At 46.4% G+C, this 25,391-nt stretch overlaps 1 protein-coding gene across 1 annotated transcript in view; it reads left to right on the top strand.

Moving 5' to 3' along the window:
• SLC4A8 (solute carrier family 4, sodium bicarbonate cotransporter, member 8) overlaps window positions 1-24,573 on the top strand; it is a 61,777-nt gene extending 37,204 nt beyond the window's left edge. Inside the window, exons 15-25 of the mRNA XM_012732482.1 lie at window positions 1,912-2,017; window positions 2,862-3,023; window positions 4,520-4,633; window positions 8,384-8,545; window positions 9,393-9,644; window positions 11,084-11,152; window positions 12,198-12,371; window positions 14,530-14,667; window positions 19,752-19,843; window positions 21,701-21,796; window positions 23,183-24,573. Of these exons, the coding sequence (XP_012587936.1) occupies window positions 1,912-2,017; window positions 2,862-3,023; window positions 4,520-4,633; window positions 8,384-8,545; window positions 9,393-9,644; window positions 11,084-11,152; window positions 12,198-12,371; window positions 14,530-14,667; window positions 19,752-19,843; window positions 21,701-21,796; window positions 23,183-23,195 (1,378 nt within the window). The 3' untranslated portion in view covers window positions 23,196-24,573. The remainder of the gene's footprint in view (window positions 1-1,911; window positions 2,018-2,861; window positions 3,024-4,519; window positions 4,634-8,383; window positions 8,546-9,392; window positions 9,645-11,083; window positions 11,153-12,197; window positions 12,372-14,529; window positions 14,668-19,751; window positions 19,844-21,700; window positions 21,797-23,182) is intronic.
• The last annotated feature ends 818 nt before the right edge of the window (window positions 24,574-25,391 follow it).

Genomic DNA, 25,391 nt, shown 5'->3' with positions numbered 1-25,391 from the left:
CTCCTGGCCGTGCAGGTCTGCCGCGGAGGGTCTGGCTGCGAAGTGAAAAATTTCAGCCTGAAACCGGGCAGAGAGATGGCTGTTTCTGCCAGCTAGCCGCAGATTCTGACTGATCATTGACTCTTTAAGATCAGTTCATTAAAAATTATTAAAATAAAAAAGTTATTTTACTACAAAACAATAACCAATAAAGAAGGTAACCTTTGAAGCCTTGTAGACTGATCGCTATTGGCATAATATCACTCTTGCGCCTATTTTAAGCATTTGTTCATTTAACAAATAATTGTTGGGCACCTACTATATACCAGGTGCTGTTTCAGGCCTGCAGACACAGCAGTGAGCTTCCTACAGACAGACAGAGGCCCCATCAGGCTTGTATCCTAGTGGGAGAGGACAAAGGCGGCCAGCCCTGTACTGAGCAGGCTTTGATCTGACACCTTCGTGCCTTGCTGACAGAGCTCACCACGCTGTTTCCTAGGAGAACCGGCGTGAAGCTAGAACGCCTCATGTCTTTAAATGGTCTTATGTTGATACGTGAGGAGCTGATGTTTTGAATGTTCTTAGAGCAGGTGTAGGCTCACAGAGGTATAGAGGTCGCCCGTCTGTTTCCTACCTGCGCGGCTTCCCCACTGCCAACATCACTGCCGAAGTGGCACTGTACCCGTGCAGCCACCTGGCACGTGCTGTCACTCTGCATCTGTGGTCCACTTTAGGGCTCACTGTTGGTGTTGTACGTCTGGTGGGTGTTGTTGAGTGTGTAATGACATACTCATCATTATTAGCCAGCAGAATAGTTTCACTACTCGAAAAATCCTCTGTGCTCTGCCTTTTCGTCTCTGTCCGCCACCCACCAGCTCTGGCCAGCACTCACCTCTCTGCTGCCCCGTGGAGTAGCCTTTCCCAACGTCACGGTGTGTGAGCATAGAGTGTGGGGCCTTGTCAGGTGTCTCCACCTAATATGCACTTAAGGTTCCTCTGTGTCTTCATTGCATGGTAACTCATTTCTTTCTAGCGCTAAATAGTACTTCATTGTCTGCATGTACTACAGTAAATACATTCCTCTACAAAAGGACATCTTTGGTGCGTCCAAGTTTGAGATTTTTTTTTGTAACTAAATGTAGGATTTTATAGCTTATTCTATACTTTTGATTTTCTTAATTCCCTCAATCGTAATCCGTTGAGATCTTTTAAAAGTTTGTCATGCTATATCCTTAGAAGGCATACACATTAAATTCACAGATGAAACAAAGTTGTTAGGACCGGCTATATTAGTTGAGTATACTGAGTCAGATCAGGCATGAAGCACTGGTACCCGGAGGTCTTATTGTGGCTAGTGTGACAGGTCTGATCTGGTCTGGCTTAGATGGAGGAGGAGGGCTGGGGAGAACCAGGATAATAGGGTACTACATGGGGTAATGCTGTGTCAGGAAGCGTTTGTATTACAATTCTAGAAGACTAACTTTTACAGCTAAACTGTGACAGGAGTGTAGGGGTCAAGCTACTCAGGCTTAGAGAGAACTGTTGAGAGCTAAATGGGGTATCAGGTCCTTCATGCTATTGACATAGGTAAAGCCTATGTCAATAAGAGAAACTAAGAGAAACTAAGCAAGGAACTTCTCAGGTCATGATGGGCGTAACAGATGCCAGGCTTGGTTGTCAGTACACTTTAATCCATGGCCTATATGCTGATTTAAATCTATCATTTTAATGACTGAGTGAAAAGTCAGGGTATGACTGGCCCAATAGATTGCCCTTAGCCGATTTAGACCAGCTCCAGAATCTGAAGTAGGCAAAGGAAAAACAAGGCAGGCTCTGACAGAACCCGTGGCCCAATCATGATAAACGTTCATTGAGTACTTAAATGACTGCCGGATTGCTTTTCTCAGGAATGTTTTTTCCTTTTCCTCTCAGTTGCAGGTGTACTCTTCCAGAGAATCCAAATAATCACACCCTACAGTACTGGAAGGAGAAGAATATTGTGGCAGCAGACGTCCACTGGGCCAACCTGACAGTTAGTGTAAGTCAGGGAGCTGCCAGATGCTGTAGCATGGTGACTGCCGAGCTCGAGAGGGCTTTGAGGGAGAAGCAGGGAAGCTCTGTGGCAAGCGCTGGCGCTTATGAAATAAAGCTCTTTATTATGCCGACTTTCAATTCCCTTTCAAGCGTTCTCTTTTTTAAAAATATTTTATTGATTTATGCATACAAGAACTGTGGTGTCAGCAGGGGGTGAGAAGATTCACCAGAGACAGAGTGGGGAGCAGAACTGGGGGATCCACTGAAATACACTGCTGAGGGGAGCAGCAGGGAGACAGTAGGGGTCTGCTGTGCCTGTGGATCCCTCCCTGGCCGGGGCTCGAACTCATGCTGCCGTGGCTGTGGACAGCTTCACAGTGCTGAGACTTAACCCTGTGCCACCAGGGAGAGCCCAAAAGTTCTCTTGTTCATGAAGTGAAAAGAAAATTAGCATTTTGTTCTCTTCCACCCTCCCAGTGACCCCAGGTATGGATATTTGGGGATGAAGCCAGGCAGGGCAGGGGGGCAGGCCCAGGTTCCGTAGGACAGGAAGAACACTCGTGGCGTGTGGAAATCCTCTGTGTTAAAACCCACGCAACTTGTTTGGGCTCTTCCAGAACCTCTGTTTGCTCAGTTCTGGTGTCATCTTCTAGTGTCAGGACGCTGAGCAGTCTGCCTGCCTGGTGCAGGGGAGAGCCGCCTCTTCATGGAAGCAGGCGGATGCTGCCGGGAGCCAGGAAGCCAGTGCTTCCCAGCAGCCGCGATGGCAGTGAGTGGGAAGATTGGAGGGAAGTGGCTCTTTCTTCCCGCATGCCAACCTTTTATTACCCAGAATGCTTTCCCCCCAGGAATGCCAAAAGATGCATGGAGAATTCACGGGATCTGCGTGTGGCCATCATGGACCTTATACTCCCGATGTGCTCTTTTGGTCCTGTATTCTCTTCTTCACCACCTTCATCCTCTCCAGTACCTTAAAGACATTTAAGACAAGCCGCTATTTCCCGACCAGAGTAGGTAGCACGCTTGTGTGTTTCTTTTTTGCGTTGAAATTCTAACATTGCAGAGCCTGTCCTTAGCGTCTATGCCGCTGTGCCAGAAGACTGGAGGTAAGCCTCCAAATGTTCAGATGTCCTGGTGAGCTGCCCCATGACATTTTCTTTTTCTAGTGTCAGGCTGCCGCTTTCATACATGTGTGATATGGCCTGAGGAGTTGATATTTACAGAATTTTAGAGTGGCAGGAGTAGCGGCATTCTCGGAGGGCTCCTGCACCTCACTTCAGAATCCGTTAGTTTCATCTCCAGAATGCTGGCGCAGGAGCACGCAGTCGCTGGAGCGAGGTCCTGAACGCAGTCATAGGGTGATTGTTCTGGAGGCGGAAGGGCCTCCACGCCGCGCCCCGGTACCTCTTGTGATAGCAGGGGCCTGGCTTCTGTGCCTGCGGCAGCCAAGTGGTCTGGCTTGGTTTGCGCCACCGAAGCCCCAGCTCCATTGCGAGCAGTTTGGGGAGGGCGGAATTAGAGCCCAAGTGAGGAATTTCTAGAGGGATCAAGTTTTTGAAAAGGAGCTAAATCAGGAAAAAAATGGTGGTTTTTCTGTAAGTGAAGCACATTTGCAGAGCAAGCTGTGGATGGGTAGAGGACTCAGCTGATTAAATACTTACTGTACATTAAAGTGGTATTTGAGTGAAAATGAAGGAGGTGAGGGAGCTACCCAAGAAGTTCCCTGAAGGAAAAACATTAAGTAGGGGAGTGAGAAGTGCAAACTGTGAGGTGGGAGAGAGCCTGGCATGTTTACGGAGCAGCGAGGAAGTGTGTGTGCAGCATGAGCTAGTGGGAGACCAGTGAAGCGGTCTGAGACACAGCGGTGCCGGCAGGTGGGCGCGTGGGCCCCGAAGGCCTCGGTTCCTCACGCAGTGGAATGAGAAGCCAGCTCAGGGCTTTGTAGAAGAATGACACGACCAGCCTGTGTTCTAAACGATCTCACCGGTGACTTGACAGAAGGGCAGAGGCAGGATTACAGGCTGCTGCCGTCCCCAGACAGGCTGGGTGCTCGCCCAGCCTGGGGGAGCAGTGGGTGGGGGAAGGGCTCGGATTCTGCCGGGTGCCAAGGCGGAGCGAGGGCGCCTGCAGGTGTCTTAGATGAGGAGTTGAAAGAAGGGGGTTGGTGCTGCCGCCGAGGGTCTTGGCGGGTACAAGTGGGCTTCACTGGCCCCGGAAGATCTTATCCCATTCTCAGAACTGTTACCTAAACCTGGTCATGCTCTAATCAACATTCTTCAGCAATTGGGGTGGTTTATATTAGAGTTTCTCATAGGATTTGTTCTCCGCTCAGAGCCACATTTTTAAATTTCCCTTATAAATATATTCTTATTGCTTAAATATGCTTATATTAATTCCACTATCAAATTAAAGCACTTCAGAGGATTTTAAAGCCTTTTACAATACTGGATATTTTTACTGCATTTAATCTACTAACACATTTTCTTCTAATCTGTTCTCATGCCAGGTTCGCTCCATGGTGAGTGACTTTGCTGTTTTCCTCACTATCTTCACAATGGTGATTATTGATTTTTTTATTGGAGTCCCATCGCCAAAGCTTCAGGTTCCCAGTGTGTTCAAGGTAAACATCGCCCCGTGCTAGGTGTCCTCGTATAGTGCAGTTCTGTTAAATCTAGTTCTGACTTAATTTGAAAGACCTTTGCAATATTCTCCTCATGTAGTCATTTACATCTTAATCTTGCTTCTGATGCCTTACCATTCAAACAGCAAGCTCTTGAGACCTGAGTTAAGTCAGAAAAGCAAAAGAACAGAAAAGCTAAAGCTGTTCAATGACTGCAAAGTATTATTTATTGTTAATCCCTCTTACATCTAGCGCTACTGTGTTTGACAATGGGATGTGCACATTTATGTAAACACAGGTCAGCGCTGTGGAAGCCTGGGGCACTGGAGCAGGTCTGGAGAACAGCACTTGCAGGGTGTGTCCACTGTCTGAGGGCGCGGGGAGCCATGGGAGCACTCTAGGCCCGCTGGAGCCTCTCCACTCAGGACAGGGCTTCAGCCAGCTCTGGGGTTCCTGCCAGAATACTCTCACTGTGCGTGTGTTTGTGTGACTCTCTATAATCCATAATATGTTTCAAAAATATACAAAGAGTAAAATAAATGACCAACATGTGGGGACTCCACATCCCGTTCCATTTGGGGACACTAGCTGAGTGGACAGAAGATGCTCAGTCCCGCGGAGCCCAGAGATGAGACCCGGGCGTATTCAGTGGCTGGAGAGCAATCGTAGGTGAGAGGCGGGGAGGAGAAGGAAGACGGGTGAAGGGCCCAGTCCAGTTGGCCTTGGCCTTCCCTCTCCCCCTAAGGGAGGCTTAGTTAAAAATACCATTTTCTGCATTGCCTGAAGTTTTATTTTATTTTGTTAAATTTTCTGAAATGCTACCAGTTAGAAATTCATGGATTAAAAAACACCCTCTTTAAAGATATAGCTCTGAGAATATGTCATTCTCACCTTTGTGTAAGTGAGCACCATCAACTTTTCTCTCTAATCCTGAGGCCAGCCCTATGGAGGGCTGGATTTAGTGTAAAAATAAGTAATTTGGGAGTATTGAGCAGCCTTTGGAAAGACTCCCTAATGGGTAGGCTTAAGGAGGCATCAGAATTTTGGGAAATCTGAGGAAAAGGCCCCTGGGGGGTGGGAGAAAGATGAGAAAAGAAAATGAGAGCATGTCAGAGAAAACGTTGGTCCTTGGCAGGCTTCAGTCTCAGGGAGCAGAGAAATAAATTTCTTCTTTCTTCCATCTGCTGTTACACTACGTGGAACCCAGTGACCAAGGCCAGTCTGAAGACTATTGCTGTTCTTAGTGGGTTAAGGTTAGCTGAGGTTTAGTAAGTTGTTGTGCTAGCCCGAGAGTTTAACAACCACTTGGAGCACCGTTAGTAAGGAAAGGTGGACTTCGTCATCTTTCGGGGACTAACCTTTTTGTACTTGGGGCCTTGGCGAGGTTACTGAAGTATTTGAATCCTAGAGTCATGACCAGTATGGAACCAAACTTTGAATGTAGGGAACTGCTTTGCTTTGTTCTTTGAATTTGGGTCAGTTCTGAGCAGTTTGTGTCCCTGGCCTTTTATCCTCCTTTATGCTACTTGCCAAACACGGTGAACTTCTCTTCTGGAGCACCTTGGGGTGGAGAGATGGGAGGAGTAGGGGTTGAGAATCTGGGAAAATTTAGCTACATCATAGACATCCCTGTAAGGTTTTTGATTAGCGGGGCCTCCCTGGTGGCCTGGGGGTTAAGTTTCAACACTACAATGCTACAGCCTGAGTTTTTCACTCGTAGCCAGGGAGTGACCCACAGGGCACAGCGGATCTCTCCTGTCTCCCTGCTGCGCCCCTCAGCGGTGGATTTCAGTAAATCCACCTGTTCTTCTCCCTACTCTGTCTCTGGTGAAGGCTCTCTCCCCACTGCACATCTGGCTTGTACCTCAGTTCTTCTATGCAATAAATAAAAATATTTTGAATAGCAGTCTTAAGGAACATTGGAGAGGGTCTAGGTCAAATTCAGCAGGCTAGAGTTTTTCTTTCAAGTCTCTGGAGCCTGGGCCCCTGTTTCACTGCTGAAGGGACAAGGCCCTGGACTAATCTAACCTAAGCCCATGAGATTCCATGCAGATGGCTCTATTTGCCTTTACTTGTGCTCTAGACATACGGATTTCCAATAGGAGCACCTATACAGATAGTTATTTGTATTTGTTTTTGGAAGTCATTAAATTCCTGACAATAGATTTTTTTTTAAAGATGTATTTATTTGTGCATACAGAACTGGGGTACAGGCCAGAGGTGCAGGGCCGGTGAGAGGATTCACCAGAGACAGAGTGGGGAGCAGAACAGGCAGATCGACGAAGTACACTGCTGAGGGGAGCAGCGGGCGGGTCAGGAGAGGTCTGCCGCGCCATGTGGGTCACCTCTGGGGCAGGTGGGATCGAACTCCTCATGTGGAAGTGGCTTTAGCTTCTCAGTACTGTGTTTAACCCACTGCGCCACCAGGGAGGGCCTGCCAATAGATATATATATATATATATAATAGTTTATTTTTACATATTTTGATGCATTTTTCCATCTCAGTTGCAATCCCACTGGGTTTCCCATCACCAAATCACCCATGTGCCATCACCATAGTCCAGTGAACTTCCCTCCCCCACTGTTTTTGATCCCATTACCCACTCCACCCCCACAAAATGTCTCTGGTATATAGCTGTTCATCATTATCATTATTTCCTTGCCTGGTCCATTATGCTCCTGCTATTTGAGAAACCATCTGGTATTTTCCCTTTTCTTTCTGGCTTATCTCGCTAAGCATGATCTTTTCCAGCTCCATCCATGTTACTGCAAAGGACATGTGTTTCTTTTTTTTGGTTGCTCAGTAATATTCCATTTTGTATATGTACCACATCTTTTTAATCCAGGCATCCACTTTTGGGCATTTGGGCTGTTTCCATGTCTTTCCGATTGTGAACAAAGCAGCAATAAACATGGGGGTGCAGGTATCTTTCTGAATCAGTGTTTTTGTGTCTTTTGGGTAGATACCTAGGAGTGGGATTGCTGGGTCGTAGGGAAGCTCCATGTTTAGCAGTTTGAGGAACCTCCAAACAGTTTTTCCATAGTGGTTGTACTAGTTTGCATTCTCACCAGTAGTGCAGGAGAGTTCCTTTTTCTCCACATCCTCGCCAACATTTGTTGTTGCTAGTTGTTTGAAGATGTGCCATTCTCATTGGGGTAAGGTGGTATCTCATTGTGGTTTTAATTTGCATCTCCCTTGTTATAAGTGATGTTGAACATTTTTTCATATGCCTGTTAGCCATCTGCATTTCTGCTTTGGAGAAGTGTCTTTTTAGCTCTTCTGCCTATTTTTTGATGGGGTTGTTTATTTTTGTTGAGTTTCATCAGTTCTCCATATATTTTTGTGATCAACCCTTTATCGCTAGTTTTGTATGAGAGAAATTTTTCCCAGTCAGTGGGATGTCTGTTTGTTTTTTGTAATTCTTGACGATAGATTTTTAACAACAGATTTTGTTATTAATTATATTTTACTTGGGCTAATGTTAAATAACGGGCTTTGAAAAATATGGATAAGAAATGAAGATTTATTGACTATTCCATAGGGATTTGGCAGTTGGGGAGTGGCTCAAAGAAGATTTAGAACAAGGTTGTAGGCTTTCTGAGGAGTTGCTGTATTTCATGCTTTTTTTTGTTTTTAAGCATATTCATTCAAGAATAAAAAGAAATGTGGACACTGTGATTCAGTTTGATGTTTTGCGCTGACTGTAGTTCATTAAAAATCCAAAAATTAAGCCTTATTTTCTTCCTCAGCCAACAAGAGACGATCGAGGGTGGATTATTAGTCCCATTGGCCCCAACCCCTGGTGGACTGTGATAGCAGCGGTGATCCCAGCTCTTCTCTGCACTATCCTGATATTCATGGACCAGCAGATCACAGCTGTCATCATTAACAGGAAGGAACACAAGCTCAAGGTAACAGGAAGTTCTCCCCTAGAAGCACTAAAGCAGCCTGTTACTTTTTTTGACTTAGGGAAGCCCATTTGGACCAGGAAGTGTAGAACCGGGGTGAAAGCAGTCATGAAATGAGTGTATAAATAAGAGCTTCCAGTCCTTCCCACTAGTGGGAAAAAATGATTTGGATATGAAACCAGAGTGGAGCGTGATAGTCTGAAGCAAAAGGAGCTCGAATTCCACTACTCTCCTTTCAAACCTGCAGATAAGAAGTGTGGCCCTCTTTAGTCGCATGCTCCTGCAATTCAGGTCCGGTCAGGACCACTGTTTTCCAGAGAGAGGTGTTCGCCCATGGGTGTTCATTATAGGCATTTCCAGATGCACCCTTGAGCCCAAGGACCCGAGGGAGGCAGAGTTCATTCCAGGACTCTCATTTGTGAGAGAGTTTGTGCCTTCATTCTCATTCTTTCCTTGTTTAAAGTTCCATCACCACATTTAGTAACAGTCTGGGGTTGTTTATAGGAATTTAATAAAGATCCACATCTCCAGGTGTCTGCCATCTAGCGTTGGTTAAGATGCGGTTCGGTTTCTGGTTACTCTGTCAGACAGGATGAATCTGGAAAACTCAGGAGGATCTGGAGCCACTCAGATGAAGAGTGGAATTGGCCTGTACGGAGCAGGTTAAGCTTCGTTTTTCTTTCTAGTGTTTTCCGAACCCGTAGGGACTGGAAGACACTCCTGGGAAGCCAGTGGATCTCTTTCTCTTGACCCATATGCCCCTCTGGCTTTGGGCCTAAGACTCAGCGCCCTGTCTGTGCCCCACTGCAGCCAGCCCTCTGACAGTGACGCAGACTCTATTTCCCCACAGAAAGGTTGTGGCTACCACCTGGACCTGCTGATGGTGGCCATCATGCTGGGTGTCTGCTCCGTCATGGGCCTGCCCTGGTTTGTGGCTGCAACTGTCCTGTCTATCACACACGTGAACAGCCTCAAGCTGGAATCTGAGTGCTCTGCTCCGGGAGAGCAGCCCAAGTTCTTGGGCATTCGAGAGCAGAGAGTAACAGGCCTTATGATCTTTGTGCTGATGGGCTGCTCCGTCTTCATGACCACTGTATTAAAGGTAACCACTCATTACTCACTAGGAAATCCTCGGTGTCTGATTTGTGTTGGGAGCCCTATCCTGAGGTGGTGGGATTACAGTGGTGTGCCACACAGATGGCGCATAAATATCCCCCCTAAAAGAGCTTATTCAAGCAGGGTAAGTCAGATAATAAACAGTTAAGAAAATTAAGAAATTATGATCACTACAGAATGTGAAAAGCAATAGAAACTACATCTCAAGGTACTGTTATGGCATCTGTATGCTCAAGGTGCTGTAGAAAATTAAAGAGAATGCTGCTTTAGTTAGTGTGGTCATAGAAAGTCTCTCGGAGGAAACGGAAGTTAAAGTAGGATGAAGCTGACCTTGCTGTGAATGGCGGGTCTGGGTGTAAGCGACCCTGGGTGGGAAAGAGCCATATGTACTCTGGGGACCATCAGAATCCAGGATGATTAATCCAGGCAAGAACACAAGGCAGTGAGGCTGAAGAGTGGGCAGGGCCACGTAATCTGGGCCTTGTGGACACTGGCTACGGTAACCTTTGAAGGGTTTTAATAGGAATCGACATAGCCATATCATATTTGTAAAGGGTCACTTTCGTTGACACCTAGAGATAAATTTCTGGGAAAAATAGACCCGGAGACCAGTGAGGCGCTTTCAGGAGATGATGATGAGGACTTGGAAAGGGACAGTGTCGGTAGGGTAGTAAGGATGGCTGAGGAGCGTGGCGGGCATGTGCTGCTGGCCCAGACGTCTTGGTGGCTGACTGTGTTACAGAATGGGGTGAAGAAAAAAGCCAGCGTGCCTGCTACTTGACCCCCTGGGTGGTGACTAGTGGCATTTACTAAGAGGGAGAAGGCTGAGAGAAAGCAGTTTTGTAAGGGCTGAGGAGGTGGCCAGACTGGGGGTACATATCTGGAAGGCATCTGAGTAAAGGGCCAGGAGGGTCTGGTCTAAAAATAGAAGTCAGCGAGTTACAAGCACAATTATTTCCCCTGCTAAGATGCCCCCTCACTCTTCCCTCAAGTCTCTGGTGACTGAAAAGGAAAACTTAGTCCATATTAAAAAATATACCAAATGCCTGAGACAATGATCATGTGATTACAAACTATTGAAGAGATATTAATTCTATAAAAGAAAGCTGTGTGTGTGCATGTGCGAGTGCAGTCCCAGTGTAGGAGGAGGGTCAGCGGACAGGCAAAATGAGGGGCCTGTAATTTAACCAGGACTAGATTACACTTACTTGAAACGTTTTAATTTCCGAACAAAATGATTTTATCATTTCAGCTTTTGCTTTTACTTTTAAATCATGTAAAGGCAGCAGAAACTTGTGTAACATGTATGCAGGGATTTTGTGATTTTGCTTTCTTTTTGAAAATTTAACGGTTTGACTGTGCTATAACCTTGTGCATGCTGTGGTAGCAAATTTAATTCCTGGCCTTTCTGCCCTCTGTCTGCAGTTCATCCCAATGCCAGTGCTCTATGGCGTCTTCCTCTACATGGGCGTTTCTTCCCTACAGGGAATTCAGGTATCGTATGGTTTACTCAGGGCACTGCCTCTTCACTGTGAGCTCGCTTATCCCAGCCAAGGCAATGCAGCTCCTTAAGGAAGTGCAAATCCTTGTCTCACTAGTTATTTTAGACCTTTAGACATCAGGGAAAATGCAGTCACGTTGGCTTAAAGGTTCAGAGACTTCCAGGGTGACCAGTTCCCGTCATTGTTAGTTATTTAGCAGTTATCAAGCAGTTATGAAGCACTAGGTGCATAGCCAGGTGTTAGTAAACTTGGATCTGAAGGGTTGATCAAGAACCAAGCTGGCTTCCACACAGGGCAAGCACTATTTTTAGTGCCAGGCGACAGTGAGACAGTGTCCCACGTAGGAGACACTGGTTAAAGAGACTGACTTGTAGGAACTATTCCAGGTAAGCAGGTGCTACTTCTATCATATCTGCCTTTTCCCATCCCCCAACTCATTTCCTCTGAGTCCTTGGCACAGAGAACATCAGGACTGGTCACAGCATCGTGGGCATCTCAGATGGTACCGTAGCTTCTACCCGTGGCTGGTTTCTCTTCATTTTTGTGCACTGTCTAGTGTCATTCTTGTCCACTCCATTCTAATGTGACCTTGGAGGGTCATTTAATCTCTGGGTTTGTTTTTCTTTATAGAACAATGATGGCCATATTTTCTATACCCAGAATATGAACCTGCATTTTACCTTTTTACTATAATATGTTAAAAGTTCCAAATTCCACAAAGAACAAGAGGCTTGGTTTTGATAATAAGCAGAAAGAGCAGTTGGCTTATTTTGCTTCCAGCTCTCCTGGAGAAAGCGCTCTCTGGAGCCACAGTGCAGGAAAGGCGAAAGAAATTTGAACCTGTAACTAGAAAAAATGGACTCAGAGTTTGACTCTTCACTTGCCAGCTGTGGCCAGATGGCCTGCTCTCGCAGACCTGTGGCTGCCTGGGAGAGGGCACCTGCTGCCCTTCAGAGCGGGCGGCGTGGCAGCCCTGTGGGTGAGCAGCCCTCCGCCCAGAGGCGCCTCGGAGCAGCAATGCCTGTCCCCTCCTGTAGTTCTTCGACCGGCTGAAGCTCTTCGGGATGCCCGCCAAGCACCAGCCGGACTTCATCTACCTGCGGCACGTGCCCCTGCGCAAAGTGCACCTCTTCACCCTCATCCAGCTCACCTGCCTCGTGCTGCTCTGGGTCATCAAGGCGTCTCCGGCGGCCATCGTCTTTCCAATGATGGCGAGTTTTAAACATCTATTATTACTTGTTTTTAAACCTTGTGATAAAATGGATATAACATAAAACTTACCGTTTTAACATACAACTCAGTGACATCAGGTAGATTCACATTGTCGTGCACCCGCAACCACCATCCAGCTCTAGGACATTTTCATCTTGCAAAATGCAGGCTCTGTACCCACTAAGCCAAAGCTTCCCATCCCGCCTCGCGTCACTCCAGGAAGCACCATTCTGCTCTGTCCTCCGACCCTGACTGGTCTAAGTTCCTCATATTAGTGGAGTCACATAGCATTTGTTCTTTTGTGAATGGCGTATTAGCCCAGTGCCTTTAAAGTTTACCCCTACGTCAGAATTGACTTCCTTTTTCAGGACTGAATAGTTTTCACTGTATGTTTACTTCACATTTCATCTCCACATTCTTCCATCATAGACACGGGGGTTCTTCCTCCGTTTAGCTGTTGTGAACAGTGCTGCTCTAGACGTGAGTTCTGCCAGTGTCTGTGTCTTTGCTTTCAGTCTCGTGGGTAAATACCTAGAAATGTGGCTGCTGGGTCATACGACAATTCCATTTTTCCCTTCCTGAGGAACCACCACCCTGTTTTCTGTCGTCTACACCTTTTTACCAGCAGTCTAGCACTCTCATTTCTCTACATCTTTGCCAACGGTAGTTATTCTCTGGCTTTCGGTGGATTGTTTTGGATAATAACCACCTTAATGGGTAGTGTTGATTTGTATTTTTCTGATGATGGGTGACGTTTCATGTAGCATCTTTTCATGTAGTCACTTGCCTGTCTTCTTTGGAGAAATGGCTATGCAATTTCTTTGACCATTTTCAAATCCGGTTGTTTTTGTTATTGTTAGATTTTAGGAATTCTGAAAATACCCTGGATATTAATTGTTATTGATGACCACCTTTTAAAAACTAATAATATAATAGTTTATTTTGATATCATTTTGTGCCTTTTCCATCTCAGTTGGAATCCCCGTGGGCATCCCCTCACCAAATCACCCGTGTGTTGATGACCACATTTTTTAACTTTCGGTAGGTCTTTGTAGAGGCAGCAGTCTTTGTGGGTGCATATGTATGGCAGTGTGCCATGTTTATTTTCAAGGCTACCAAGGGGGCCCTCCTGTCTCCCTCCCTCCCTCCTGTCTCCCTCTCTCTCTCTCCCTCTTTCCTTCTCACCTTTCCTTCCTCCTTGAGTCTGTTTTCGTAATAGTTTGCCTATTACTTCAAAGCAGTGTAGTTCCACATTGGAGTTTATTGCAATCAGAAGTGTCTAGAGCAGTGAAATGCACTGACTTAGGCACTAGGGTGAGGGAGATGTTGGCCTAGTACAGCGGTGGGCACTGTCTGCCTTTTGGAGTAGCACCTCCTTGCCAGCCAAAGCAGCTTCAGAAAGGGAAGCTGAACTGTGTGGTGTGACTCGTGCCAAGCAGTTTCCTAAAATTAGGGTGATGATGGCACTGTTGCCACCTGACTGGCCTCACTGTTCCCTCTCTCTGGCTCGCTGTGTCCTGTGGATGTGAGAATTCAGCTGGCTGTCTGAAAGTGATCCAAGTGGTGGGTCTCGACAGGCATTGGGGGCAGTGTCTGGTACTGCTGACTTGCTGGGGGATATCCAGGGTGAGGAAACTGGAGTTGGGGTGGTCTCTGCCCCTATTTCCAGATACTCACCTTCTTTATGGGTTTCTCATCTTTTTTCAGAATATATTTTGAGTCCTGCTTTTGGGTGTTACACTCATGGGTTAAGTGTTTGGCTAAAGATTTAGTAAGTTCCTGACAACTCCTCTAAGGGACACTGTCGATTTTGGATTTATTGGGAAATATTGCCATTGAAATTTGGTTTACCTCGTTCCTTGCCCAAAAACCAGATCTAGCTGGAGAACACCGCCCGTTCAGGCCAGTTATCCTGGATCTTATTGGCTCGCTTGGGCTAAGATGGCCCTCAAGGAAAGAAAGACTCCTACATGTAGGGTTGTTAGGATGAGAGGTAAGTAAAATACTGTGTATAAACACTCAGGATGTGGTAGAAACAGCGGAAGGCAACTGCTGTGAGTTGGGATGTCGCAGTCCGCTGTGAAAGTTAGACTTTACTTTTAATTCCCAAAAAGAATCTAGTCCCTTTAATTCACTTTCCTTCTTGTTTTTCTTCAGGTTTTGGCCTTGGTCTTTGTCAGGAAAGTCATGGATCTCTGTTTCTCTAAGCGAGAACTGAGCTGGTTGGATGACCTCATGCCCGAAAGCAAAAAGAAGAAGCTGGACGATGCAAAAAAGAAGGCCAAGGAGGAGGAGGTCGTGAGTCTTTTACCAACTCTGCATTCTAGGGCAGCTCCACTGACAGGCAGGGGCGGCCCGCATGCAAGTCAGCACAGCTGGCGGCCCAGAGTGACATGTGGAAGCTGGGCAGGTCGCTCTAAACAGTCTCGGCTGAGAGCAGATGGAGGATTTCTTCTCTTTGTCTGCCCTTCACTTTGAGATTTCATGACCACTTGGTTTTTTCTTCGTCCGTTTGCAGTTGTCAGGTTCTTAGAATATGAACATAGAATCTTGCCTTATTATCAGAAAATCTAATAGTTCACGAGCTTCCAAAGGGTCCGATGCGGTAAGAGCACCAGAGCTCCTGTCCGAGCGCGTCTGCTGAGGGCGGAGTCTGGCGGAGCTGTGAGGGAGGTGACTGGCGCGGGGCTTTTTCCGCCTTCGTTTCTCTCTGCACGTGACCTCGCTGTCCACACGAGAGCCTCACCAGTAGGTGCAAAGACTGGATGTGTCGCGGAATGCAAACCCCATTCCTCGAAATGAAGGGCTAGAGAGTGTTTCCAAGTGCAGGTAGTGGCCAGGTGCAGCCAGCGTCCTTCAGCGCGTATTTTACAGGACTTTTATCTAAAAAATTTTAAGCCTGCATTTCCCACCTTTATCGAGCGATAGTTGATGTATAGGGTGTGTGATCTAACACACGCACACATCACGAAGTGAGCAGCACGGCAGAGTTCATGAACACATCCTCCCTCAGAGTTACTGTTCTTGTATGGCGAAGAATTCTTAAGTCTAGACTTGGCAGCTTTTCGCATGAGAGGCAGTGCGGCCCCATGCTGAGGGTAGCTCCCTCGGCTTTGGGCTTCTCATCTGACAACTGCAAACCTGTATCCTTTGACTACCATCATCCAATGGCCCCGCCCCAGCCCTGCCTCAGGCAACTGCCAACCTGTTTGTTCTGTTTCCTTGAACTTGACTTTTGGTTTCCTTGTTGTTGTTGTTTTTCTGATTCCACATGTGAGAATATAGGATCTGTCTTTTTTTTTTTCAATCTGACTTCTTTCACTTAGCATAATGCCCTCCAAGCCCATCGTGTTGTTGAAAATGACCAGATTTCCCTGTTTTCTTTTTGGATCTGTCAGTAATAGTCTGTTTTATTTCTTTTTCTTTTTCTTCATTCAACAGTCTCAGGCTGTTTTATCTTAGCTTCTGTCCCCAGAGGGGTGCAGAAGTCTCCAAGGCCATGATTTCACTTCTTCCTCCTACACATAGCTGCAAGGGAGGCTGGTAGATGATGTGGTAGTTATATTTTAATGTTTTGAGGAACTTCCATATTGCGTTCCAGAGTGACAGTGACACTTTCTGTTCCCACAACAGTGCCATCCTTGCCAGTCCTTGCTATCTGGTCTTTTTTGATAATAGTCGTTTTAACAGGTATGAAGTGATATTTCATTGTGATTTTTATTTTCCTAGTGATTAGTAATGTTGAGCCTCCTTTTAAGCACCCTTTGGCCATTTGAATAATTTCTTTGGAAAACTTCTGTGTGGGTCCTTTGCCGGTTTTAAAAACTGATTGTTATTTTGCTGTTGAGTTGTATGTGTTCCTTGTGTATTTTGGATATTAACTCCATATCAAATGGTGGTTTGCAAATGTCTTCTCCACTCTATAGGTTGCCTTTTCATTTGTTGCTTATTTCTTTTTCTTTGCAGAAGCCTTTTAGTTTGCTATAGTTCCACTTGTCTATTTTTGCTTTTGTTGCTTTTACTTTGGCCTTGGCAATGATTTTTGTGGATATGACAACCAGTGTCAAGGAATTATTACCCTGTGCTTTCCTCCTAGGGATTTTATGGCTTTAGACCTTACAGTTAGCTTATTTTTGTAACTTATGTAAGATAGAGACATACTACATTGTTTTATATGTGACTATCCAGTTTTCCCAAGGACGTTTACTAAGAGTCTTATCCTTTCTTCATTAAGTATCCTTGATTCCTTTAAGTAGTAGTGTAGACCACACTTGGCTTATTTCTGGGCTCTTAATTCTGTTCCACTGGTCTGTGCATCTGGCTTTGTCTTATTAAATAAACTTTAACAATTATAATTCTAAGCACAAAAGCTGTAGAAGAAAACTATAAAGAGAAGACTGATAGAATTTACTACCTAAAACGTGAAGCTTTAAGTTAATATCCTTAATATTCAAATAATCTCTTATAAATTAATAAAACAGTAATGGACTAGCAGTGATCAGTGGGCATGGGTAATTTCCAAAGGAAGAAATACAAGTGGCCAGTTACTTTATAATAATGGATCATTCTTGCTAATAATCAAAGAAATGGAAATTTAAACAAGGAGAACACAGTCTTGTCATATTGGCAAAGGTTTTAAAAACCCTTTGTTTTTTGGTTAAAGTTGCAAGACTGCAATTGAAATGTACTCTCTCGCATGTTAATGTGAATGTAAACAGAATAACTCTTTTTAAGGGGCAGTTCAATAGTAGGGTCTTAAAAATGTATATAGGTCCTTTGGCCTAGAACTGCTAATTTTTGGATTTACCCTAAGGATATAATCAATGTGTGCAAAATAACTTAATTACAGTGTATGTAAAACAGTAACGATTTAAAAGGAAAATAAGAACAAATATACTAAAATAGAATACTGTACAACCTTTCAAAAATCAAAATTTAGAAAATACTTTATGATATGTGAATAAGTTTATAACATTTGAAAACATAGAGGATAAAAATGGATCATCTAGTAGAAATACAAATTTTACTAAAAACAGTTTGTATATTCATGTATGTATGTATACACACGTATTAAACATAAAATATGTATATATATTAGAAAAATAGGCTAAAATTTATTGTGCTTTCCTCTGTCTCTCTGGATGGTAAGATTGCAAACCTTTAAATTTATTTCCTTCTTTTTAAAATAATAATGAGCGCTCACTCTGTTCCAGTCACTCTTCCAGACATAGTGGTATACAAGACAGAGTGCACCTGGGGGTACCCCACCCACAAGCACTAATGTTAATATTAGTGCCTGTGTTACACAGACAGTCACACCTAAACACATGCCAGGTAGTAGTATGTTTTAAGGAGGAAGCAGGGAAGCAAGGGGGTTGCTTTAGAGTGCTCAGGGGTTACTCCTGCTCCGCTGAGGAGTCGCCTGACCAGAAGCCTGGGGAAAGTGAGGGGCAAGTCCCAATAGCAGCTGGGAGTAGGGACATTCCATGCCAGAGCAACAGCCCTTGCAGCTTGAAGCAGGAAGGAGCTTGCTGTGCTTGGGGAACCCAAGGAAGCCGCTGAGGCTGGACGAGAGAGTGGAGACTACTCAGACGGTGGCAGGCGGTGGCAGTGGTTCAGCCGGAAGTGGTGGTGGCTTAGACTGAGGGAGGGTGGGGAAAGTGACTGCAACTTGTTTGGAAGGTAGAGTCAACAGGTTCTGCTAATGGATAGTAAACATGGGTGAAAGACAGGAATGAGGATGACTTCTAGATTTTTATAGTGACAGTGGGTGAATGATTGTGCTACAAAAATGAGGAAGAGCTAGGAACAGATTTGATAAATTTAAGGTTATTTCAAGGTTATTTTCCAGAATTTCTGAAGTAAATGTGTATGTGTTAATATATATCTTACATTATAAAATTATGTTTAAATCTAAGTGAAATGAAAGCAAAAAGTGAGCATATTTACCCCCAAATTTTGTATTAATAACTAATATATCAATATTTATGTTCATTTCTTCCTGTTCTCTTCAAATCCTTAGATAGATTTCATATGACCAAAACAGTTGTGTATTTCTTTTCGGGATGCATTTTTTTTCCCTGATTTTTTCCTTTCAACTGTTTCATAAGAATTTTGTTTCTTTGTCTATTAATTTTGTCTATTAATTTGTTTCTTTGTCTATTAATTATTATCTCATAATTAATGCAAACACTTTAAGACTTATAATTGTTTTGAGATTTATTATTAAATTCTACTTTAAACTGCTTTCTATGTAATTTCTACCTTTATTTACTTTGTTATTTAATAAGAGTGTTTTTTTTTTTTTATGGAGGTAAAATTAGTTTACAACATTGTACATGTCTCAGGTACATATTTACTTGCCTCAGCAAATGTATATTTCATACCTCACCCACCACCAAATGTCCAGTCACCATCAAGATATTCCTTCCACCCTCTTCCTCTCTGGAAACCACAGTCTGTGTCAGATCTAAGGGCTTGTTTTGCTTTTTGTTCAGTTGGGTTTTTTGCTTTATATTCTACAATTGAGTGAAATCATACAATCTTTGTCTTTCCCCTTCTGACTTATTTCAATTAGTATTAATTACCTCAAGTTCTATCCATGTTGGCAAATGGCAACATTCATCTCATTTTAATGGTTGGGTAATATTCCACTGTAGATATTTATACCACATCTTTGACAAATGAACAGTGGCATTTGGGATTTTTCCTACTGGACTGTTGGTTATTGTGAGCAGTGCTGCAGTGACCGTAGGGGTGCAATATCTTTTTGAATTAGTGTTTTCATATTCTTTGGGTAAATACCTAGAGGTAGGATTACTAGGTCATATAATAACGGTGTTTTAAATTTTTTAAAGAATTGTTTGACTGTGATTATTTTTAAGAAAATATTTTATTATGGAATATTTTACGCATATACAAAAGTAAAAAAAGGACTTTTAGTATTCATATTTCCCCAATTGTCTTACTGTTTTTAATAATCTGTCTGAACAATATCAGATGAGGTCCATATATTGCAGTTGACTGATAAATCCATTTAAGCTTTCCCTTTCTTTTTTCTTCTTGTTGAGGAAACTGTGTCTTTTACCTACTATTTAGATTTTACAAAATGTGTCCTTTGCTATCACTCAGTTCTTCTGTCCCTCTACATTTCCCATAACTTGGTAGTTGAGCTCAAGTGACTTACTCAGAATCAGGTTTGATCTTTTTGAAATGCTATTCCACAGATAAAAATTTGTGTTTGTCTCTCTTTTTGTGATAAGTCAGATCTATGAAAGAATATCATGAGATTCATAATAACTGTGAGGAAAACAATCGGTAGATACTTTCATGGTAGAAAAAGGGGCTTGTAAGCTATAATAATATTTCTTTTCTTTTAGGAGGCTGAGAAAATGTTAGAAATGGGGGGAGACAAGTTCCCCTTAGAGAACAGGAAGTTACTAAGTAGTCCTGGAAAGAACAGCAGTTTCAGGTAAAACTCCCCAAACACCAAGCAATTTACTGTTTGGCAGTTCTATAAACACTGACTTTGGGGTGGGAGCTGGATGCCAGATGCTGCTACTGGTATAAAAAGCTTCATATGCAGACGCCCAGCTCCAGCTTGTGAAAACACCTTCCTTTCCGGCACCCGCGTGTCAGCGCCTAGCAAGGGCCAGAAACTGAACGGAGAACAGAGGAAGGGAGCCGCGTCCTGAGCCGGTCGCCTGAGCCGGGACTGCTGGGCGGTGTGCGCGTGTGAGGCGCCTCAGGCCGGCGAGTGTGGAGAGGCCCGTTCCTGCAAGTGAGGAACAGGCGTGGGTGGTTCAGGACATTTGCCCAAGGTCACAGGATCCAAACTCTCGTCTTTGCATTGGTCAAACGAGTGCTCTGTTTGCCTCTCTCACACCCAAAGATGCAGAGGGCGTGGTGCTAGTGTCGCGAGGGTTCTCCGCTGTGGGCACACCATCCCCGCGCTTGGGCAGTGGGGCACAGGCAGAGAGCCCGTTGCAGCCGGCTTAGGGCACCTGCATTCCCGGGAGGCAGGCAGGAGCTGAGCGGGGCCAGCCCTCCTTCTGCTCCCGCCACCTCGGGCTTTCTCTGGGAAACCTGCTCCCTCTCCTCAAGCCCAGGAAGCCGAGTTTGTGACTTTGTTCCTGGCATTTTTGTTTCTCCCTTGGAAGAGACGCCCACAAGCTGGAAGACGCTCAGAGGTTGAGGGATTAGGTAAGGGGCTCAAAGCCACGTGCATCCTGGGCAGCGTGCAGCTGAGACATTGTCATTGATAGTGGGAGGAAATGGGCAAAGCTTTTTCTTTGGTCTATTTATTTTTGACAAAAATATTACAAGTTTAAGGTATATAATGTTTTAAACTATCTATACAGTATGGAATGACTACTACAATGAAACTGACATGCCCCCCACCTCCCAGATGGGTCTGTGTGTGTGGTGAGGAGGTCTGAGGTCCACTCTCAGCCAGTGCAGGTGTCCAGTGGGCGCTGGCGGCTCTTGTCGCCATGCTAGGTGCCCGGCCTTCCGAACACGCTCCTTTTCTGGCTGTAGATTGGTGCCCTTAGACGGTGTCGCTCACACCTACCCACCCCACGTCTGCCCAGCCTCTGGCCGTGGCCATCACTCCGTGTGTGCTGTCACCGGGCTTGTGTGTGATGGACCCAAACACATGGGATTTCTAATCTTCAATGAACCTTCTACAGCTGCTAGGCAGAGCAGGCTGAACTCCGGCAGCAGCGCCCTCCCAGCGTCGGCCTCCTGGCCTTTGGGGAGGCGGCGCCTGCTTCACAGGAAGCTTCAGCAGCGCTGAGACCCAGGGCTCACCCGTAGTTGATTACTCCTGACCGTCGTCTGCTCTCTGATGGTAACCTGCCCCGGCAGCTTTGGTTTCCACACCAAAACGAGAGTGTCGGTGATCTGATGCCGTGACAGGGCATGCAATCTGCCCTGAAAGTCCTGCGTGAACTGCACCTAGAAAAGATCTGGCCTTGAAAACGTGGAAGTTAGTGGAGAGTGTCTGCCGCTGTGCTGGTACACAGTGGCCTTAGTAGGTGACAGCTCCTGATGCCACCACCGCTGGTGTCATGGCGATGACACCAGCAGCCGGAGGACACAGCGCAGAGTAGCTGTGGGTGCCCGACAGATGCCTCCTGGCTCGGCCGCCCAGCTCGGCACTGCCCGGTAACATCGTGCCTCTGTGCAGGGCCAGCTGGGTCGCAGTGCAACTGAGGGCTGAGAGCTGGGCCCTCAGATCCGGTCTCCTTCCCGGGAGGTGTGGTCGCCATGCACTGAGGTGTGCGTTTGTCTGTCTTAAACTTTGTGTCCTAACCATTGATTTCAGATGTGACCCCTCTGAGATTAATATATCTGATGAAATGCCGAAGACCACGGTCTGGAAAACTCTCAGTATGAATTCTGGAACTACCAAGGAAAAAAGGTAAAGAGAACTATACTTGCTGATCTTTTATTTATGACCTTTAAAAATGGTGATCATGGACCCTCCCTGGAAGTGCAGGGATTGGAGCGCTGTACTGCGAGGCTACGCCAAGCCATGGCCGCTTCAGTGCAAGTTTGGTCCCGGCCCTGAAGCTGACCCACACGGGGCGGCAGGCCTCTCCTGTCTCCCTGCTGCTCCCCTCAGCAGTGTGCTTTGTTGATCTGCCTGTTCTGCTTCCCACTCTGTTTCTGGTGAATCCTCTCACCACCCCTGAACCTCTGGCCTGTACCCCAGTTCTGCATGCACAAATGAATACAATCTTTTTAAACAATGGAGATCATGTTAAAAGTAGAATGTATTTTAGTTGTAAAGTTGAATTTGTCTGTTTAGCACTTCCAGGACCCCACAAGTATAATTATAAGCCCATGAAAAGTAAGAATGGATTCTAAACTGGGAGCTGCCTGCTTACCCAGGCCCAAAGTCAGGGTGGAATTATTTGGGGCTCACGTTTTCTTATGTATTTGCTTCCCTTGACCCTGTTCCCAGTTCCCAGTCTGCAGAGCATCTCTGCTTGCTGCCCACACACTGGACAGCCGCTGCCCACTGTGGAGCGCTGGTGGCAGGATACAGGCATTAGCCTTGCTTAAGCTGGTTTCGTAATAAGATTATTGCCAGATCGAGAGTTTGAAATATTAAACTGTAACTTTTCTTATTTTGGAAACTGTATTCTCTAGCTCATTTGTCATTAGCATATATCAGATTTAATTAGATTAATGAGGAAAATGGAAGGACTTGAAGCATCTTTGCCTACATGGAGGTAGGCCACACGCCCAAATTACTTGAATAATTTAGTGCAAACACCACTCAAGTTTCAGTTGTTACATAACTGAAGGCAACATTTAAGTCTTAGTAAAGGCATTTTTTCTGGTTAAAAAGAAAAACGTCAGGTTAGGAATTAGGAGACTTGGTCCAACTATTCAATGGTTAGCCAGTCAGGCCACTCAGTTTATTTGGCAGTGAAAAGGGAATAATAATAATTGACAGCCTCACTCACTGGGCTTCTCTGAGGAGAAACTGAAAAGCTTTGAAAAGTCACAGCCATCTGTCGGTGGTGGTGGTGGCAGGTTATTTCTTCATCTAATGGGTTAAAATAAATCTGTGCTGAATGTGAGTGAAATATAGAATCTTGTTTCCTTCAGAGGAAAATCCAGGCAGCTGTCGAAATGTATAACGCACATGGTTATTTTTAGTTGAGAACTAGTCTACTTGTAAATGAACTTAAAATATAGACAGATCCAAATTGTGGTGACATCTTCAAAGTATTGTGTTAAAAGCAGGAATGAATCATGTGTTCCCTTTTGGTCTAATTGTAACACTTTTATTCAGTCTCTTCAACTGAAAGTCTTCGCCGGGATGGAAGGTTTGGGCCGTGAGGTGCCTCAGGGAAATTCTGCTTACAGAGAAGACGGTGAATGGCGCAGAGGAGCGAGACCGGCCTGGCCCCGCTCCTGGTCCTGTGGAAGCCATGCTGCACATTGCGACATTCACGCGGGGTGGGCGTGAGGGGGCCGCCCCCGCGGGGCTGCCCTTGCTCCGGGCCCTCCCCACGGCCTCGCTGGGGACCCTGCCTCCATTTCCAGTCATTCTTCCCAAACATTCTGCTGGCGTGCGAGCCGCCCGGATGCAGCCTGCCACTGAGCGCTCCTCCGACAGGATCCCTCTTCCTGAAGGGTGGGGTGCGGGTAGGAAGGCAACAGAAAGAAGAGGGGCAGCCCCCCGGGCCCCGAGACTCTGCGGCGGCGCGAGGCGGCCGGTTTGGCGCCGCCTGGGGCGTTTGCTGCTGGGGTTCAGAGGCCTGCGGGGAAGGCGCCTCGTTGCTCGCTGGCCAGGAGGACGCGGGGTTGCTGAGGCGCGGGCGGGAGAAGGCTCCTGAATGCTTCTCTTCTTCGGGAGGAGCGATTGCTAGAATGAGCCTGAGTTAGTACGGGGGGCGAGGTTAGGTGCGGAAGGAGTCACGGGGTCTGCTTTCTGGGTCTCGGAACAATTCGGCCATAGCGGTAGGTAGAAGTGAGGTATGAGGTGTTTCTTTGGCCGTTGTGGGGCCCTCAGGCCGGTCTCTTGGCGCGTGGACTCCTCCCTGGGGGCATCCAAGTGCTTAGGTCTCTTCTCCTCAGCTGCCTCAGGAGCGAGCCACCGTCAGCTCTGAGGACCAAAGCACCTTCAGCCACGTGGTCTTTTAGTCAGTTTGGTTCTGGCTCTCAGACGGGAAAAGCCACACTGGAAAGTGTAGTGGTAAGATTTATTTTGCATTCAGTTTAAAACTTTATAGTTTTCTCCATTGCACTGATTTTCAAGGATGTGGGTTCCGTGGACTTCCTTCCCTGTGCGCACAGAATGTGGCGAGAAAGCCGGTCGGTACGCAGGGACGCGACCGGTCGTCTTCCACCCTGAGGAATCTTGCTGGGGCGGACATTTTGCCAGCGAGCTTTCCTTCGTGGGCGGAGACTGGACGTATCACCTTGCTGAATCTCACATTCCTTGGACTCTTACAATGTATTGGTGTATTCCGGTCTTAAAGACTTTTGATATTGAAAGTCTCTCGCATTTATTTCATCTTTCACTGTCCTCTGGAGCCACGGCCGGTTTTCGGAATCCTTAACTGCTGCTAACTGCTGCGGGGCGCGGCCCCCGGGGCGTGCCGCTGTGGCCAGCACAGCCGCCGTGGCCAGCACACGGCGGAGCGCCACCAGCGTCCAGACAGCAGGGGGACCGCCCTGCGCGCGGGTGCCGGCGGGCGCGGGTTGCCCGAGCCGAGCCGCTCACCAGCTGGGGAGCGGCCTCCATTTCCTCTCGTACGGCGCGGCTGGGACCACGTAGGCTTGTTTGAACGACGGCACATTAACAGCTCTGTGAGCCAAAGCATCGCATTTTGTCACTTTAGGATAAATGTAATCATTGAGTGCATTTACCTACCTAATTTAGAAAAATCAGAAGGCAACCTGTCAGCGGGGAAGGTTCGTGCTGTCCTGCCCCTCGCTCTGGGGCTCCGTGAGGCGCCGCCTCGCCACTCGGTCCCTGGAACTTGCCCCCTTTCTCCCTCAGCCTTGCCTCTGCCGTCAGTTCTGCCGCCTCTGTAGGAGGCCAGTGGCGCCCGCCTGCCCCCACCCCCAGCACGTGTAAGGAACGGGACAGCCAAAGCAGCTGACATCACCTGGAAACACATCCCTTTGCTGTCTGCTGTCTGCCATACCTGCGCACACAGTGCTCTGAGGCAGGAACCCGCGGGCAAACGCCTGGGTGCTGCGGTCCGAGCCAGCCCCGGGGCTTCCTGCACCCAAGTCTGCCAGCCCGGCCGGGAGGTTCTGTCAGACAATGTTCCATTCCTTCTATTGTCAGTGTGGAAGCACTCCTTAGCCTTTCTCTCGCTCATCTTTTCTAACGCCCGGACACTGGCTTACTCCTGGTCCTGGCCGCTGGCTGCTCTGGCCTGCAGCGAGGACCTTGGGGGCAGAGGCCGCTGGGCAGTGTGCAGCGGGAGCCGCGGATTCAGCGGGCGGCGTTTATCGACACCTGAGATTCGTCCGCCCCTAAGATC

The sequence above is a fragment of the Condylura cristata genome, unplaced genomic scaffold (genome assembly GCF_000260355.1).
Source record: "Condylura cristata isolate star-nosed mole 26May11 unplaced genomic scaffold, ConCri1.0 scaffold00034, whole genome shotgun sequence".
NCBI lineage: Eukaryota > Metazoa > Chordata > Mammalia > Eulipotyphla > Talpidae > Condylura > Condylura cristata.
The sequence above is the reverse complement of the archived record's forward strand: the minus strand, read 5'-3'. Positions and strand labels throughout refer to the sequence as shown.